The sequence below is a fragment of the Bemisia tabaci genome, chromosome 4, assembly GCF_918797505.1.
Source record: "Bemisia tabaci chromosome 4, PGI_BMITA_v3".
Classification (NCBI taxonomy): Eukaryota; Metazoa; Arthropoda; class Insecta; order Hemiptera; family Aleyrodidae; genus Bemisia; species Bemisia tabaci.
Window position 1 is genome coordinate 46,865,346 of NC_092796.1, and position 19,845 is coordinate 46,885,190.

At 42.0% G+C, this 19,845-nt stretch overlaps 1 protein-coding gene across 1 annotated transcript in view; it reads left to right on the forward strand.

Moving 5' to 3' along the window:
- LOC109043753 (putative odorant-binding protein A10) overlaps window positions 1-17,199 on the forward strand; it is a 32,286-nt gene extending 15,087 nt beyond the window's left edge. The window contains exons 2-3 of the mRNA XM_019061058.2: window positions 11,733-11,916; window positions 15,667-17,199. Of these exons, the coding sequence (XP_018916603.1) occupies window positions 11,733-11,916; window positions 15,667-15,806 (324 nt within the window). The 3' untranslated portion in view covers window positions 15,807-17,199. The remainder of the gene's footprint in view (window positions 1-11,732; window positions 11,917-15,666) is intronic.
- Window positions 17,200-19,845: the final 2,646 nt, after the last annotated feature.

Consider the following 19,845-nt stretch of genomic DNA (forward strand, 5'->3'; position numbering starts at 1 on the left):
GTCGCACGAAGTCGGGGACCGCGGGGTTGAATAGGGAATCGACCCCAAGGAATCCGAATTTCATGGTCCCGAAACCTCCTTAACACCCATTGGGGTTAAAGGGTGGGGTTTACGATCCCCGAAGTCGAGGTTCTCGATAGAATTGCATTAAAATTGAAGATTACGGAGAATTTCACGTGAAATTGAAATCTAAAAATTCAAAATCGAACCACTTTACGCCCAAAAATGATTCCTTAAAGAGGGGGACAACCGCCCCCTCCATATATTCCCATTGGTCAAAAAATGACGTAAATCCTCCGGAAAAAGAGGGTTTCCCGAGGAATCCGATTTTCATGGTCCCGAAGCCCCCCTAACCTCCCATTGGGGTAAACGGGGGGGGGGGGGGGGCACAATGTCTCCCGACTTTCGAAATTGTGCCTCCTCCGTTTACCTACCCCCAAATACCTACTCAATTCGTCATTAATTTTCCTATGCATGGTAAAGCTTTAATACATCGGTCCGCGCACTCGGTTCTTTTCTGCTAAACTCGGTTCAGTTCTGGATCACACTGTAGCTGGAAGCAGGCAAGTCAACGCACCGTAATGATCGCGACGCTGTTGATTTAGTTTTAATGATAATGTGCGTTATCTATTCCTAAAAATGACCGTTCACTACTATATTGAGTCTGGTCGGCCAGTCTGGTCCGACCAATGATCTCAAGAAGAGGTCCCACGCAGAAGATTTAACTAACGCCATACTCGGATTAGTGGAAAATTCAACTTGGAAAATTTTGCGAGGATCGAATGGATTACATTTTGCAACAAGGAACCGTTATTTCTGGTCCATTTTAGAAACAACATACATGCCATTGGTTTTCCTATGCAGATAAGTGCTTTTATGGGAGAGCCAGAAATAGTGGTTCCTCATTGCAAAATGTAATCCAAATGTACAATAGGAATCGACCGAGGTAGCACAGTGAAATAATGATATTGAAATGAAGTTGTATTCTATTGAAAATTTCACTATTTTTCGTTAATTTAATTTTTTTTACTATAAAATTCCGATATATTTATACTATTTGAACAGTAAATGGAGATTTGAAATTAGCGACAAAAATTGTATCAAAATGATGGACACTTTGCAATGTGAAGAAAAATTGCAACTTACAATAGACTCTCGATCATCCGACACAATGAGGTGGCGAGGCGTAAATGATCGATCATCGATATTTCCCAATTTGGAGCCATAGGAAAGAATCGATTATTAAGGTGTTCGTCACGAACACCCTGTATATCAATCCTTTTCCATAGATATAAATGGCGGATCAATCTATGTATCCCAAAGTACGCCACGCCACTGACCCAATGTGGTGGTCGGGGATGTCGGATCATCAAAACGACCATATAAAAATAATGATGAAGTGCCATTTCAGGCTCTGTTTATAGCCAGAAAGCATTCTTTCAACTTTTCTATCGTATGGGTAAAACATGGTCTTTCAATTGAAAAATGATACAAAAAACCATACATACATTCAATTTTAGCAAAAAAAAAACGGCTTTCGACGTGTCGTGTCCGGAATTTCCACGCTGAACCAGTGAAATAAGTGTCGGATGATCGAGTTTCAGATAATCGAGAGTCCATACTACCGTACCGTATTTCAATTTTACGATTTTAAAAAAGCCCCTTCAGTTAAAGTATAGGCAATATACTCAACACTCCGATGCAGTATCATAGATTTCCCCATGTGCTCGCAATTTATCGCAACCCGTGCTATACTTGGGAATACTGCGCTGATTTTTTTAGGCGCCCCGTTTAATGCAGTGCACCTCATTATCAAGCATCGAAGCCTGAACTTCAGGAGCGCTTGGGACCTGCACACTGAAAAAAAAATCTCGGTGTATTTCCTAAGAAAAGGGTAAAATTACCAAGAATTCAGGGTTCTATTTGATCCCAGTTTTTTCTCGGTAAAATTATCATTTTTGGAATTGATAATTTTATCGAGAAAGCTCGGTGAAATTATTGAACTTTCTCGGTAATTTTACTGGACCTTGGTAAAAACGCCAATATTTTTTATCGACAGTAGTAGAATTACCGAGATAAAATGGCAAAGTTACCGGGAATTGATTACCAATAAAAGTGGTAGGTATTCTTACCTGAAAAAAAACCCAGTAAAAATACCGGTTTTTAGGTATGCATTACCAGTCTGTCTTGGTAAAATTACCAATAATTGGTAAAAAAAGTGAGTTGGTAAAGGTACCAACGGACCGTGGTAAAAACGCCGGGAATTTTTTTTCAGTGCATAGTGCCAGTTGAAGTTAGAACTCTGATCCTGACGCTGTTTCGAAACACCCTGTGTAAGCGTCCCCCTCTTGGGTCTTCTCAGATTTTTGCCTGAATCGGAACTTTGACTCTTCGAATGACTGGGATAGCTGCGGAACGAAGCTCCGAATTGATTAATGTACGGATCTGGAAGACAGTAGCCGTGGCGCGGCAGTAATTGATATGGCTATGGCATCCGTCTCATCGCATCGGTGCCCGAGGTCGAAAAGATATAATTGTGTCACACCTGCCTATTACGGTAGCAGCAACTTACGGTAATCCGTCTAGAAGACCAAGTTCATTCAATACTTTGGCGCCGTTGTTGTCAAGTTTGTTTCATGCAAGAGGAGGGGGCAGGAGGAGCGAGATGTAGGGGGCGATAAAGGGGGGCGGAGGGGGAAATCCTATGATATCTACCTCAGGGTTTTAAGTTTCCTTGGATTTGAAACTTTCCTGCATGACTTATTGTCTGTGATTTTTCTGGTAGCTTGAACTTAAAGTTCTCAACTTTTCATTTTTTTTAGGGCATTACTATAAAAAAAAGAATATTCTCGGCAAACTTTTAGCACGAAGTCTAATGAAATTGATAAAAGTAAAAATTTGAGAACTCACAACCAAAGGCAAACGTTCTGTATTTAAACGTTTCAACCGAAAGGAAGAATGTAAAGGCTCCGCAGTGATATTTTCTAAATTTTCGCGATCTTTTCGCGGGGCTAGGTAGAGTTTCCTGGATTTTCCAGGTTTTCGATGACTCCGCCTACAAGACTGCACGAACACTTCACGCATTGCATCAAACTCAGTGCGGTCGTTGCGGTCAGCGTGAAACGGATAGCGCCTACAAGAATGCATGAATACTTCACGCATTGCGGCAAACACAGTGCGGTCAGCGTGAAACGCATAGCGCCTTCAAGACTGCGTGAATACTTCACGCGTTGCGTCCAACACAGTGCGTTCAGCAATGGTCGGCGTGAAACGTATAGCGCCTACAAGACTGTCGGAATACTTCATGCATTGCGCCAACAAGAACCACAGTGCGTTCTGCACGGCGCAGCAGCGAAAGTTAAAATCATTAATCCACATCGTTTGTTCTTTCATAATTTGTTCGTTCATTTCTTATGAATGCAAGGCTTTGTCCACACAGAGATAGGTTTACGAAACTTAACTTTCGCGCAAAGTTCGGTGAACTTTTGCTAGTAGTGTTGGCAGGGCTTTCCCAAAAAATGTGTTAAACACGATTAAACGCGTCTTATGCACCCCTCCCCCTGGCACGTTCATCAGATGGTTTTTATTGATGTTTCAAAACGAATGAGAGGGAGGCGGCAAAATACAGGCGGCCCATGGGCGGCAAGTAGATAAATCCGGCCCTGACGTGCTCCCCCTAGAATTGAAAATGGTATTATCCCCCCCCCCCTTAAAAAAAAAAAAAAAAAAAAAAAAAAAAAAAAAAAAAAAATCTAGATGTTTTGAATATAACGATTCGAAAGTATTTTGTGCTGAAAGTAAAAAAGAATGCGTAACTCGTTCTGCAGAAATTGATGAAAAATCTCCGTCATGAGAGCTTCAAAATGCGTCCAAATAGATTTTGAAAAATCGAAAATTTCCCGGAGGAGGCGTCTCGAACCCCCGGAGGCTCTGTGCTGAGGTCCCGGCCCTAAAACTGGTACCAGGGCCCGAGATGGGATGCGGCTATTTTTCTTGATTACAAAATGGGTAAAAGTGAAATAGAGGTCTGTATGGAGCGACTATGAGGACGGCCCTTCATAAAATGGAACAACGCGAATATCGAGATGGAGCGCTGACAGGCAAAGTTCAGTAGTAGATACTTACTGAGCTTTGGTTCAAATTGAGCAGTATCGAATTTTTTCGGTCCAGGTAACTAAAACAGTTTGGTCTCCAAAACGAACCGAACTTTCTGTTTCCAACAGGATTCTTTTTTCAATTTCAGAGAATTTTAGTTCCAATTTTGGCTATCGCGAGTTTATCATTGAGAATCTCCCCAGGATCCTGAGTCCGCTTAAAATATTGATCATACCGCGAATTTTTCGGACGACTCCAAAAGTCCACGCAACGCTGCACAGTTGGATACTGACCAACCAAATTAGGTCACCAAAAACCGCGATTAATCGGAAATAATTTGTCGAGCATGGCCTCGCGGTTATATTTCAGGGGCACTTAGATCTCAAACTGTATTCTTCTTATCTCCAACAGAAGCATTAGAGAAATTCTTTTAAATTTCGCCGAGGTCGATTGTTATAGGTATGCAGCCAAGTCGAGACAAAAAGCAAATATTTTTATTCGAAACGAGTCGGCAGACTGCTACCAACATGCTTTGATTTACCTTTTGATGGATGTATTTTTTCGTTGTTTTTTCTTGGATTTGGAAGTCAAGGGCGTTTAATCAGGCGATGATAGAGTTAAAAACAAAGTAAATGATTTAAAAAGGGGGAAAAGGCTGTGAGTTAGAGAATATGTAACCGTCAATTGGAGAAGACACTTCGATACGGATAATCTCGAGATTGAAAAGTTGGTGTTATCCTTCAAAGGATATTTTCTCCGGCCACTTGTTTTTTAAAATAAAGTTCTTTCCGACATGGGATCTGAAAGTTAGATTCTAATCCTGCCTACCAATTGTCCGTATACAATCGAGAAAATATGAGGGAAGAGACTAGTTTTTCTCTTTCGTTAGGGAGCTTTAAATACTGCCCCTTCCCATAGGAACTAAAATGATGAAAGCGACTAAATCCTGATCTATAAGACTGCTCTTAATACATACGTGAAATCATGAAGGCGCTCGCTGGTTTTTCTTCTATATAAGGAAACTTTAATTTAGTTTTTTTTTTTGGACACCGGGATTGAAACGCTGGATGCAGATATTCCTGTTCTACGACCGTCCGTATTGCATACATGCAACCACGAAGGCGCTCACTGGTTTGTCTCGTGATACAAGCATGGCCTCATCTTCCATTCGTCTTCTTCACCTATCGCTTTGTCTATCAATTCTATTGATCAAGCCGCTGGTTTTGGAAGTTGCGCCATGACGTAAGTGAGTGGGCAGGTGATTTTCATTACGTGGAAGTTGCTCGATTCTCATTGGACTTCCTCGGTCGGAGCGTGAATACAAACATTGCGCGCGATCAACAACGACGCGACGCGACGACTCAACTCAAGAGGACTTTCTCTTAATCTGGTATTCCCCCAAGCCCAAGCCCATGCGGTAGAGTGGACTGTGCACATACTTACACACATACTGTTGCCTCGACACCTGAGGCTGTGACCAGGACACGATTATGCATTCGTCTAAGGGTCGCCATCCTCCATCACACGCGTTCAATCTCCCGAACATCGCCAAGGAGTTCAACGTTTGCATCCTCGTGGCGAAAATCGAACGTAGGTTGACTTTTTCGCCGAGCGGGTCTTCATCCCAAGACCAGCGCAATTATTGAAATTGATACCTAGACAGTGCGCAGGCTCGGACTGGCCATAAGGCCAATCTGCCATTGGCAGATACGCCCCCTTGGCGCGCCAAAAACGCGCCCCTCTGACAGATAGCAAAATAAGAAGAGAAAAAAAAATTACGACCGAGAATGCGGCAAATTTCTTAAATGAACAGAAGAAGAGAGAGTTAGGAGTGAAGAGAGGTGCTTTTACGCATAGTGGTGAACAGAGGTCTAAGAACTACTTCCTGAAGAAACACTTTTCTGTGAAATTGTCACCTTTTTGTTGACATACAGGCGCTTTATCATCCCCCTCCTTCATTCTCTACATGTAACTCCCGTAGAAGCGATAGCCGGTCCGATTTTAGACATACGCACACTTTATTAGACCTCTTGAGAGACCTTAAACATATTTCTTCCTTTTCAAAATGACTATTGATTTGGACATATCATAGCATATCTCGGGCAAACTTAACCTTACTTTATTTCGAAATTCAATAGTAAGAGACATCTACAGTGTAAACGCGATACAACTGTTCTCGCAAGATGGATGTCCACATTGCATATGAAAAATGTAAGACGCGATGGCGTAAGTCGTAAACTCGCAATGCTCTGCTCTAGTTTGAAGCAACATTATACAAATAAGACAAACGGAAACAAACACAACATGGAAATACAGGGAGGGAAAGGATGCGCGTTAACGACGGCGCAGAGATACAACTATTCGTACTTGATGGACGTCCGTGCTGCATCTGAAAAATTGAAGGCGCGATGACGCGAAGCGTGAGTTCTCAATGCCCTGCTGTATGCTGCCAATGAGGTATCGCTCAGATTCGGGAGAAAAGTTAAAAAAGAGGCCCGAACACATCTCTCCTACCTTCGGCTGTGTTATTCACGTAGTGCTTGAAGCACCATTACGAATAAGACAAACGCAAACAAACACAATATGGAAATAAAACGAGGGAAAGGATGCGCGTTAACGACGGCGCAGAGATACAACTATTCGTACTCGATGGACGTCCGTGCTGCATATGAAAAATTGAAGGCGCGATGACGCGAAGCGTGAGTTCTCAATGCCCTGCTATATGCTGCCAATGAGGTATCGCTCAGATTCGGGAGAAAAGTTAAAAAAGAGGCCCGGACACAGCTCACGAAAATGATGACCTTTTTTTATATACTAATAGTTACATAATAATGTTCACTTTTAACACTTTCGTATGCGTGCGTTATATAAAAAAAAATAAACAAATTGTGTATAAAAAAAAAATACCTTAGGTATCTAGCTTTTGTCATTTTTCATATACATAGGGTGTCCCAAAACAACTGAGACCAAGTCTGTAATTCGGAAAGTATGATAGATATCGAAATGCGGTTTGTGAGAGGTTGTAGCCCATACTATTAGCTATCAAACCTCAAAATTTGAGCTTATTCGGTTGAAAACTCACCGAGTTATAACATTTTTTCGGGGACGAGTTGAACAGAACCCTCCACTATTTTCGAGTGATATTTTTCATTTCGCGAACTGTTCGTGAGTGGCGCTGCAGATCGCGACGCTGTGGATCAGGTGGAGGGATGAAGTGGTCACTGTTCTGGATGCAGGTTTTATCCTGTTAACATGTGTTTTCATCGCAATCGTCCGCGGGAAAGCTCAGTGCAGCCGAAACCGTCAAGCGTGACCGAGTGTTTTCTCGCGAAGCGCAATGAGTTCGCCCGCTGAGTTGAAACAAGCTGCCGACTCTCGACCTCGGAAAAGCATTTATGCCAACGAAGAATGGTACTTTTCCAAGTCGATTTAGTCCATAAGCAACTGTCATCTCATTTAAAGTATCGAAGGCAGAAAGGCCACGGCGAACGCAATAGCGAATGGCATAACGTTGTTCTTGTTTCAACTCAGCGGGCGAACTCATTGCGCTTCGCGAGAAAACACTCGGTCACGCTTGACGGTTTCGGCTGCACTGAGCTTTCCCGCGGACGATTGCGATGAAAACACATGTTAACAGGATAAAACCTGCATCCAGAACAGTGACCACTTCATCCCTCCACCTGATCCACAGCGTCGCGATCTGCAGCGCCACTCACGAACAGTTCGCGAAATGAAAAATATTACTCGAAAATAGTGGAGGGTTCTGTTCAACTCGTCCCCGAAAAAATGTTATAACTCGGTGAGTTTTCAACCGAATAAGCTCAAATTTTGAGGTTTGATAGCTAATAGTATGGACTACAACCTCTCACAAACCGCATTTCGATATCTATCATACTTTCCGAATTACAGACTTGGTCTCAGTTGTTTTGGGACACCCTATGTATTATGGTCAGGTGTGAACTTTGATTTTTTTTATACATGCGTTACACGTTTTTTATATAAAACTGCCATTTAGATAACAGATATATTTTATTTACTTTTTTTTAGAGAAACAAAAATTTGTTCTGCTACTAGGGATTGGGAACTCAGTCATCTGGTCAAAAGAACAGGCGAAGATTTCATCAAAACCCGAGAGAGACAGGCGAATCATTACTATTTTACGAGGATTTTATGCTGTCTCGATTCATTATTTACGGCCACAAATCACGATAACCCGAACGGACGAGCATCGGCCAGATGATTCAAACTCAGCCTACGCGGGTTCATTAATGAGCTAATTAGATACCTACCTGCAAATGAATAAAAAAAGAACTTGGAGATCCACGATTACAAAAGCACCATGTCATCCGGCACGAGCAATGACTCTAGAATCGCCAAAAGAATTGCCTAGCAATACTTGATTGGTAATATTGCATTAACATTACGGCAATGTAACATAAGACATCGAGGACTGACATTAGGCCACGGTCACACGAAGCGCCCAATTTAAAGAGAATCCCGATCGAAAATGACGTAAAGCGCCGCTTTTCAGCGAGTGATATGGGGGTGGGAGGGAAGGTCGACCAAGGGTAATTCGAAGTGGGATCAGTCACTGCGCAACTTGTATGTATATACCTGAAGTAGCGGCGAGGACGGAAAAAAGAGGCTTGACGTCATCATTGTGGACGACGTATGTTGCTGAAGTCGCTTAGGGCCGAAATTTGTCTGCACTTGCACTGAAGTCCAACATTCACTGATAAGCTGGCACAATGTAGCGTCGGCCAATCGGAAACCTCAAAACGGACTTTAGTGTGGCCGCGACCCATCTTTAGAACCGCGTTCTGGCTTCCCCCATTAAATTTTAGGAGGTACCTTGGCCGGAAAGTCCAACTTTTAGAAGTCATATACAGTTTTTTGGGCCGCAAAATAATTTTATGCAAACGCATCATGTGCTACCGCTGTTTTGCAATTATGCGAGTTTGAATGAATCGACGGGGTACGTCAACTTTTCTAAGTGCCACGATGCCGCCCAGTCCCTCAATTTTTTAGGCGCCAAAAAAGCTCGATTTTGAGGCATATTTGGCGCATGCGTGCTTGCCATAATTTCTTCATCTTCAAATTTCCTGACTTTCCCTGACTTTAGCCCCCACTTTTTTCCGACTTTTAAATTATCTACTTATTCTACTTCCCCGACTTTCGGACAAAACTTCCACTTCAAGAAAAAAAGAGAAAAAAAAGTTGACTTTTGCTAAACTTTGGACTTAATTTCCTTGTTTAGAGATCGATCAAAGCATGGAAAAAAGTATTCAGCATAAAAGATGACAAGCCTTAAAAAAGCCATGCGGGGAAAAAACAGTTGGACGATTATAGATAAATGTTTTAATGATCAGTAGTTGTGTCAGAAGTTCCCTGACTTTTCCCGGTAGCCGCAAATCCAGAGCTTTCCCTGATTTTCCCGGTTTTCCAAACCGCCGACAACCCTGCACGCGCATGGCGCCCAAGGAAGGTAGAGAACTACCAAGAATATCCAAGAACTCCCGTTTTTCCCAAGGAAATTCGACCCCCGATTGTACCCCGGGAGTACAAGCGTGCGAGGAAAGCCACGATGGTGTCGCGTCGGCGGCGAAGGCTGCGATTACGCAAGCGGGCGCGGGCGCGCTGGCGCTCTGATGAAAGGGGCTGTGTGGCTGTGGTGGCAGTGGCGATCATAATATGCAGTGGACATAATAGCCATTTACTAAAACTCGAACGTGCGCGACATCTAGGCCGCCGAACCGCGCGCCGCGTAGAGGTGCGTTGCGCCAGTGGGGAATTTCGGCGACGGAGTTAGCCCCGGGAAACCAGAGGACGCTCCATGGGAAAAAGGACATGGTTCAGGTTTAGGCCTGACAGTTGGACGCATCGCTCGTTTCTAATTAATAATTGAAGCTGCGGGCTGATTGTTGAAATTGATAGAAAGCCATGGACAGAGAAGACTGAAGAGATATAGAGGGATCCTTAGGGTGCGTCAAAAAAAATGAAAGTCTGAAATGTTCCGCTCCCCAGGCGGCAATCGATGACGTTTGGTAAAAAACATGTTTGCCAAAATTTGGGCCAATTTCAACCATTTTTAATGGTGCCAAAGGTCAATTTTGTGATGAAATTATGATATTTTGGTTTAGACCTAGATTTCGTACAAAAAACTCGATTTTACGCTGAAATCGTGCGTTTACGAGAAAAATGCCAAAGAACTCGACTTGTAGAGGATGAAATTTTACACTAGGGGAAGGTCTTTATAACCGATAAAAATCAAATTGAACTAGAAAAACTCAACTCGGTATTTATTTTTTTGGTCCTCAGAATTTCCGAGGTCCTACAAAGTAGAGGTTTAAAAGACTAATTTTTCACGAAAATAAGTCGAAAGAGGGTATAAATGAACTGCAGGCAAGTGTTAAGGATGCAAATGTCATCAGAACTTCCTCAGTTTCAAAAAAAATTCCAACAATTTTGCACAATCCTCCAAAAAGTGTACGGCTCGAGAAGCAGGATCGTGCTATAATAGTAAGGGAAAGTGCGGTTTGACCGGGAAAAATTGCGTAACAAACTTTCCCTATGTAATCGTCATCAGTAGGTCCCCCTGAACAACTTCCTAAAAGTTAAAAATGGCCTGACCCCGGAGCACCCCTCAGGAAAGTTAAAATTGAAAATGGCGGCCGTAATAAGAGGGTCCGGGAAATCGGTATTTTAAAATTTTAAAATAGTTAGTCCATCATTTTACCCCTTAGTCTATTGAAACCAACCATTTCAACCGATAGAATCGTTCCATACTATATATTTTCTTCATCTATTACTTAGTCTATCAATTTTAACAATCAGCCCGCTGGGCATCCATTTGAAGGTATTCAGCAAAAACCGAGTCGCGGTTTAGCCGCAGTAGCTGGAAGCGATCGTGTTATCAAATGAACTGCAGGGCCGGATTAAGGGGATGGCCACATGGGCCGCGGCCCATGGCGGCAAATCTAGGGGGCGGCAAATTTTGCAATTTTTTTTAAACGTAGGTATAAAAAAATCGGATTCAGAAAAAAAAAAAAAAATTACAAACGAAAAAAGGCGACAAAATCTCTCATTTCCTGAGAGTATAGTAATTTCTAATTTTGTCCTTTTTCAGTGATACAAGTGACAGCACCTTTAATTAGTCGAGTTAAGAGAGAAACCAAACACGCAATTTGGCCTGGAACGGCGCGACTTGGAGAGAAATGATGACGAGGACTTGAGATGAAAACGAGAAGCCCTCGGCGCGGCGATCGATCGGCATGTAACACATATTAGCGCCTACAAGACTGCACGAATACTTCACGCACTGCATCAAACACAGTGCGGTCACTGCGGTCAGCGTGAAACGGATAGCGCCTGCAAGAATGCATGAATACCTCACGCATTGCGTCAAACACAGTGCGTTCAGCAGCGGTCGGCGTGAAAATCATAATACCTACAAGACTGCCGGAATACTTCACGCATTACGCCAAACACGGTGCGGTCTGCGTGGCGCGGCGGAAATTGAAATCATTTAACCTATAGGCATAGGTATCTCAATTTTCCTCTCCATAAAAGTAATTCTGGCCAACATGGCTTACTTTTCCTGATTTAAATTAATATGGTTTGATTTTGATCTGTTTCAGATTTTGAGCTTCCTGTGCCTGTCGGTCTTACTGGCGGAGGCTATGCCGGCCCCTCAGACGACGAGGGCGACGATTTCGGACGAGGCTTTGGAATCGGCGCTCAACGACAAGCGCTACCTCATGCGCCAGCTCAAATGCGCGCTCGGAGAAGGGGTCTGTGACCCAGTTGGCCGACGGCTTAAAAGTGAGTCACCGACACTTTTTATTATCCGAGGCCATTAAGTCCTCTCCGTGCTTCATTCCACTTCCTGCCGACAGCGACGTAACTCCCCGCACTCGATTCACCCATCTCGACATGACCTACCACCATAAGGTTTAGATGAAAGGGTTTCGTTGAACCTTTCCTATGGTGCCTCGCCCGAGTTCGCTCTAAAAGCTATCCTGCACGGAGAAAAAAACCTCGTGCGTGGGACCCGAAGTTTAGGTCATATGGATCTCTGAAGTTTTCGGATTGAGCATCTGAACTTTTTAGGTCTAGCTGTCGAGGTTCGGATCACACATCTGAAACTCCAGTTCTTACATCTGAAGTGCTTCAATGTGAGAACCGAAGTTTTTCGGATGTGAGAACCGAAGTTGTTCGGATGTGAAAACCGAAGTACTTCAGATGTGTGATCCAAACCTTAGCAGTGTTCAGATGCTCAATCGACGGTGAAACTACCAAACCACGTATCTCGGTTTGCGACGTCGCAGACTTCCTGTCATACTTTATTTTTTAAAAGAAAAACTACTTAACGTCCAGTCTTAAACATTTCTGTGATTTTTCCTCTTCGTGCGGAGAAAATTCTGTGAAAATTTCAAGGAATGATATTGATTTGGTCTACTTCAAAAAAATAAAATGTGAGCGTAGATTTTTAAACACCGCAAACGAGATACGTGGTTTGGTAGTTTCACCGTCGCAATCCGAAAACTTCAGAGGTCCATATGACCTAAACTTCGGGTCCCACGCACGAAGTTTTTTTCTCCGTGTGCGGGCAGGAGGGAGGGCTGATGATTGAAATTCATAGATAAAGAGAAAATGGAGTGATCCTATACTGCAGTGCTAAGGAAGAACGCCGTATGAACGTTCGAGACTTGCCAAACGATTTCGATGAAACGTTTATTTTTAAGGAAAGTGATGCATATTTTTCCTTGAGATTTTCAGGAGCTTTAGGTGAAATTGCGAACAAAATTATCGGAAAAATTAGGAAAAAAAATATTCATATGTTTACCGGGAAATTCGCGTTTCATCAAATGAAATTGGCGACGCCTAAAGGCTCATACGGCGTTCTTCCTTGGCATGGCAGTACATTGGTCGAAACGAGTTACGACGGTGAAACTACCAAACCACGTATCTCGTTTGCGGTGTTTAAAAATCTACGCTCGCATTTTATTTTTTTGAAGTAGACCAAATCAATATCATTCCTTGAAATTTTCACAGAATATTCTCCGCACGAAGAGGAAAAATCACAGAAATTTTCAAGACTGGACGTTAAGTAGTTTTTCATTTAAAAAATAAAGAATGACAGGAAGTCTGCGACGTCGCAAACCGAGATACGTGGTTTGGTAGTTTCACCGTCGAATAGTTTTTGGAGACTACGGGGGAAATAATGGACTAACTATGGGGTCTCTAGTAGGCTGCCGTTAGTTACTTAGTCTATTACTGAGCTCATTTGTCCATTGCAACCATCCATCTCCACCGACAGGATGTCACCATTTCCCATTTGTCTATCAATTTCGATAATAAGCCGGCTGATCAAGGTGACAAGACGCACTACTGACCGATTTAAACAAAAACGACCTAGTCACATCAAGTTTGAGGCAAGGAAAGATGGTTTAAGGTTTTGTACGTCTATGGGACTCAATATTAGAAGGTCTGAGTTCAGTAACTGCGAATTTTTACGTTCATAAAAAAAAAAAAAAAAAAAAAAAAAAAATTTCCGACTTTGAACTTTTGACAGAGAAAATTTACGATCAGTAGAATTCTAAACTTCTCTTAACTGATTTTTCATTCGAAGTCCGACTTGGTGTGTTTCTCTTAAACTCGGTCTAGTTTGCCTTTGGAGCTAGATCCGAGCATTTATCAGGGGCGAAACAAAGTTCTAAAATGCCGACAGTTTCCCGCGATTCTTTTCCTTTCTTGGAGTCTCGGCCTGACGAGAAAATATCCGATTTAATGAAAAGAACATGTTTCCTGAAAATTTTCGATGTGCCCCACTTTTTTTAAAACAAAAAGCAAAAAATAAATATATAGGTAAGTAAAAGTAAAAAGAAAAGGAGTAAAAAGATTATCACTTGGAAATTGCCTCACGTTTGCCGCGATTCGTGGAAAGCAAGATAGGGATTTTTTGTGCCTCCGCACAGTGGATTGAGTCAATTAGAGAGGTCGGACATGAAATTTTTGACTAAAACTGCAAATTTTGATGTTTAATTAGTCAAACTTTTAATTTTAAGGGGAGCCTCTGGAAAAAAATTTCACAAGAAAACCAATAGAACCACTTTCAGAACCCCAAGAATTTGAATGAACGGAGTTATAAGCGTTTAAAGTTTCCAATTTTTGTCCGACCTCTCCTACTGACTCGCTCCACTGTGCTCCGGCTGAAGTTAGTCCCTGATGTGATTTCAAGGGAGTCTGCAGCGTTATTTCCGGAAAAGACACCACGTCGCGTTGCTAAAGTTAATATTTTGATGAGAGAACCTGCCTTTAAAATGCTTGATTTCTCAGTGAATCTAGTGTTCAATCGGGCAAGGTACCTACGTTACCTAAGGTCTTCCAAACAGGATTGCTGACCCCTTTTCCGAGCGACCGAATTAAAATAAGGAGGCCACGAGGGCTATCCGCTCCCTTTCGACTGGAGATAATGAGCTTCAAAACACGGGCCACACTAACGGCTTGACAAGGGTATTAACAGCTCCAGGCACTTAAATTGTCACACAGATTGATAGCTATAGATGCTAGAAATCAGGACTCGGCGTCGAAGCGACTTTAGGGACGGTGAGGCTACGGTTCCATAGACAAGCGCGCGACGCCAAGTTGGACGCGCGACAAACCAACCGGGTGCAACACCTTAGACGATTCGTCCCTGGTTCTTGACGTAGTCCACCTGGCGCGTGATACATCGCATCGATTGAGTCAAAAATTTCGGCAGATTTTGACTTTTTAGCCAAAATAAGGGACGATGGCCCCTGCGCATGAGCCTACAAGATCATTCTCGACCAAAAAAATGGCAAAATTTTGACTAATGAACCCAGGAGTCTTCCTTAAAATAACGTAGCATTTGTTACAGTTGTCGACCTTCGCATCAAATAAAACGATTTATTCCAAGAAGAATCCTGCTTTAATTTCTCTCAATTTTGTATTTTTTTCTTCTTCTTCCTTTGAAATGATGAGCTCACAAGGTGGTCAGAAGTCCCTAAATTTAAATCTTAAAATTCCTAGACCTTCCATGAGAAATTTTCCGACTTTTTGAGTGAAATTGCGATGCGCACTTAGCTTAAGAGGTAAGACAGCAGAAAAAAACAAAGTTGGGAAATTAAAAACCTTCACCTTCCCATGGTTGGACCAGACTTACCTACACTTCCCGTCACTGCATGAAATAATTGAATTCGTTAGAATGAAAAAGAACCAACTCGGAAAAATGAAAAAGTCCAAGTGACATGAAAAATTGCACAGTGGGGGAAGGAGATAGGTAGTCAGAAAAAAGCTTTTGGGTGCCAGAGGACAAAAACGCAATCGGATTAAAATTCCCTGATTTTCCCGGTCGTTACAAATTCCCTGACAATTCCCGGTTTTCCAGACTTTTGGCTACCCTGCTTGAACTTATTAAACTTTCGGGCTTTTTTGCTGGAGGAAGTTGCAAAATCTTAACCATTGAAATTTAACATAGCACTCAATTGCTGTTAGTCTTGGTCAGAATAATCCTCGAGTAACAACTAATGAATTGCTTTCTTATTGCAGCATTCGCGCCGCTCGTTCTGCGAGGTGCCTGCCCACAATGCTCCCCAACTGAGACCCGACAGATCCAGAAGGTCCTTTCACACATTCAGCGGCATCATCCAAAAGAATGGTCAAAAATAGTCAAACAATTCACAAGCTGAGGAACTTGATGGATAGACAACGAAGCGGCAATTTATTACTTCAATATTTCTGGGAAAAATAAAGAAACAGAATGTCCCAAGGAAAATTTACTGCTGAAACAGCATTAAGAACAAGCGCTGACCGTTGGAAAAGTACTTTTTCTTCCATTCGAATTTATTAAAAGAAAATTTTGACTATAATTTTTCAAAGCGTTGCCTTCAAACACATGAAATCTTTAAAGTTGAAAGTAAGAGTGCTTGCTGATTATTTTTCCTTACACTGGAAAAATTATAGAAAAAGTAGAAGTGAGATGTTAGTAAAATTTTCTTGGGAAAAAAAAAAATGGAGGCATTTCGTTTTAGAGTTGGAAATTCCAATTAATCCAATCCTAGGGCAAACCATTTTATTCAAAAAGATGGAGGAAATCTATGGTCTTTCCTTACCTCTAAAGGATAGAGCTAACTTTAAATGTTCCTTCCTTAACGTTTCCCTTGCCGGTGCATTGCAATTTTTTAATCCTAGAGCTTTTTCTTCTAAAAACGCAATGAAATGCAGTTAAAAGTGCTTAAGGTTAAGTTACAACTCCAACAATTGTACAATAACTTAGTTGCTAGAGCAAATTTATTTATGAAATTGGTATTAAGAATTCTAGATACTTTTGAACTGTCGAATCTAATCAGAAATCTACTCCAAAAAGGCTAGTATGTAAAAAAAAAACAGTGCTGGATTCAAAACTAAAGAAACTTATTCTGAGAGGTAAGGTCAACACTAGAGGGTCTCGTCCCCACCCTATCGCACGCATGCTGCATTGCTGCGAGCATACCTCAAAAAGTTGTGAGACGCTCATTTTAGATAAAGATTGGGGTTTGTGCATGCTAATTCTATGTTCTCATTTGGACCGCACTAAGCGGGAAGGAACCAGGTCATGTGAGTCATTGCTAGATACTACTGACAGTTTATTGTTTTACAGGAGATCTGTGGTATGAATGGATTCTTTTGAAAATTTCAGGGCATTTGATTCGCATCACACAGGAAATTCCCAGACTTTTTCAAAAGAATCTGCGCTACCGTATTCCCATAGAAAATAAGTCATCCAATGTGTGGCAATTGCTTATGCATCTTTGTTCCTTCCTGCTTGCTTGATGTGGTTCATTTGTACAGTCAGTTCCTTCCTCAGAGAAAAACTGAGCTGAAGTCTGAGACACTAAATGATTTTATGTGACAAAACTGTTTGGAGCATTAAAAATCATGAGCTGAATTTTGATTCTCATCGTCAGTTTGTGAATTAAAGTGCTGTTTCCATCTTTCAGGTGCCTCATTTAAGAGAATACTTTATGTACATAATCTTTTTAAATTTTAAGACAGCAATTTTGTAAAATAATTTTTAGTCAATATACCATTATTTAATTATTATTAGTATTGTGAGAGTTGATTAATCCACTAAAATAAGCATTACCATTTTCTGCAGCTTTACCCAGGTAATCCTGCACTTACAGTCCTATCTCTTTCAATCCTTGTTCAGCAACCCATTTGAAACTATCAAACTCAGGTTGATTTCCTGACAAAAAAGACCACTACACCACAGGTGAACCAAAAAAAGGGGTTCATGCTGTGAAATAAAAGTTATTATTAGGTAGGCACTCCAAAGGCAAAATTAAATGAACTTAATAAAAAATCAGAGTGCGAAATGCACATTAAAAGATATGTTTTTAAAAAAAAACCGACAAGCATTTCCATCTTGTGTAAAAATGCCATGACTCCAAACCTCATTTTTCTCTGACGTAGAAAGATGTTTTGTTACACAAAAACTACTAGTAATTCGTTCTTTCGATGCTTATAATGAGTGCATCAAACAAGGGGTATATCGGTTTTTGGTAAGCCTTAGTTAAACGGTTCACAGCCTCTCGCACAAATCTTTAAAATGGCATTTCTGTGTTTGAACCATCTAGAGAAGACAATCTGTTCTCTGAAAAATACTATAATCTTTTCCCTATAAAATGCGAGTTTTACTACAATAGCTTTCCAAATGCTTTCATCACAAAATTACTATCTTGCAGTCCAACTTAAGAATTTTTGCCTGCAGAATAGGTTTCATCTTCATCACTGAAACTTGAGAAGAGAGAGACAGATGTAGCCTATTCGTAAAGACATTATTAACACAGGGTATGAACATTTTCTTCCCGTACACTTTGCTTATTGTCCCGGTCACTGAGAGCCCCCGGTAGTTGTTACAGTCGTCCTTCCTTCCCTTCTTTTTGTAGATGGCCTTGATCCAGGACTCCTTCCACTCCCTTGGTACCTCGTCACCCCTGATGCATTGCTGCATCAGTTTCCTGAGGCACTCAAAGAGCTTGGCAGTCCCGTACTTGACCAACTCAACAGGAATCCCGCCAGGACCCGGCGCTTTATCATTAATTAGCTCTTTAACCGCTTTAATTATGTCACAAGTGTGAATCTCCAAGTTGTTCATTCTTCCGTTGTCCGTGCTGCTGTCTCGAAACTCTGGGCGCCTTTCCGTCAAAAGATCTTTAAAATGATCCTCCAGTTTTTTAAGTGATATCGGAGAAACGATGTCGCGCTTCATGTCTCTACGTAAACCTTTAATTAACTTCCAGCTCTCAGCACTTTTTCTCCCCCTAGGTAGGTGTTAATTCTAGAACAGTTGCTTTCCCAAGCTTCATTCTTCTTCCGTGTTATGAGGCTCCTAACTTTAGACTGAGCTTTCCTGTAAGCAACTTTATCTTCAGCCTTTTTAGACGACAGAAATATAAGATGTTTTTGCCTCTTGAGATTTATCTGAATCGGGAAGATACTGAAAGCGAAGATCGAGGACGAATGGCAGGATCACGAAGCAGAGGAGCAGGCTGGTTTTAGAGCTGGCAGGTCTACGATAGATCACCTCTTTGTTATTGTCCAGGTCATTGAGAAGAAAATGGCCGTAGCTCAGGAGCTGCATTTAATTTTCGTGGATCTCCAGAAAGCGTATGACAGTGTGCCGTTGGTGAAACTTTGGGAGGCCTTGGAAAAATCGAATTTTAACGGGGGGTTGATTGATGCGGTCAAGCGATTTTATAAAGGGAGTTTTACCAAAATTAAGTATCATGGGGGGTTGTCAGCGGGATTTTATGTGACTAAGGGTTTAAAACAGGGATGTTGTTTGTCGCCAACATTATTTAAAATTTATCTCGAGTGCGTGCTGAAAGAATGGAAAAAGAAATGCTCTGGTATGGGTGTCCCCTTGGGTGATCTCGAAACTCTGTTTACTCTGTGCTTTGCTGATGACCAGGTGGTGGTTGCTCAAGATCAAGATGACGCGGAATACATGATGCGCAAGCTAGTAGAAGAGTATCGGAAGTGGGGTCTGGAAGTCAGCATATCCAAATCTGAGAAGATGACTTTTGGCGGTGATCAGCAAAGCATTGAGTTGGATGATGGGCAGCAGATCAAAGGCTGCGAGCACTTTAAGTACTTGGGAGTGCGGTTGACCCAGGATGGAAGGACGGATCAAGCTATCAGGGAAAGGAACACCTTAGCAAGGAAGGCTATAGCGATGTTAAATGGAATCCTCTGGGATCAGCGGATTTCCAAAGATAACAAGAGGAGGATATACAACGCTGTAGTCAAAAGTATATTAACATACGGATGTGAAGTTTGGCAGCTGAAGAAACGGACACAGGATATGCTAAGAGCAACGGAGATGGATTTCTGGAGAAGGTCAGCAGGAATTTCTAGGAGAGATCGGGTCCGTAATGATAGAGTGCGTCAGATAATGGAAGTCGAAAATGACATCGTGTTCGACGTCATGACCAAACAACTTGTTTGGTATGGTCATGTCAATAGGATGACGGAAGAGAGGCTGCCAAAAAAGATGCTTGATTGGGTTCCTCCTGGGAGGAGACGTAGGGGACGCCCAGTGAGAGGTTGGCGACAGGGGGTGTTAAGTGAGATGAGGGAGTGTCAACTCCCTGATAACCTGTGGGAAGACCGAGCTTTGTGGCGATTAGGTGTCGCAAAGCGCCAAAGAGCGCTATAACAGCGACTCGTATGTATGTATGAACA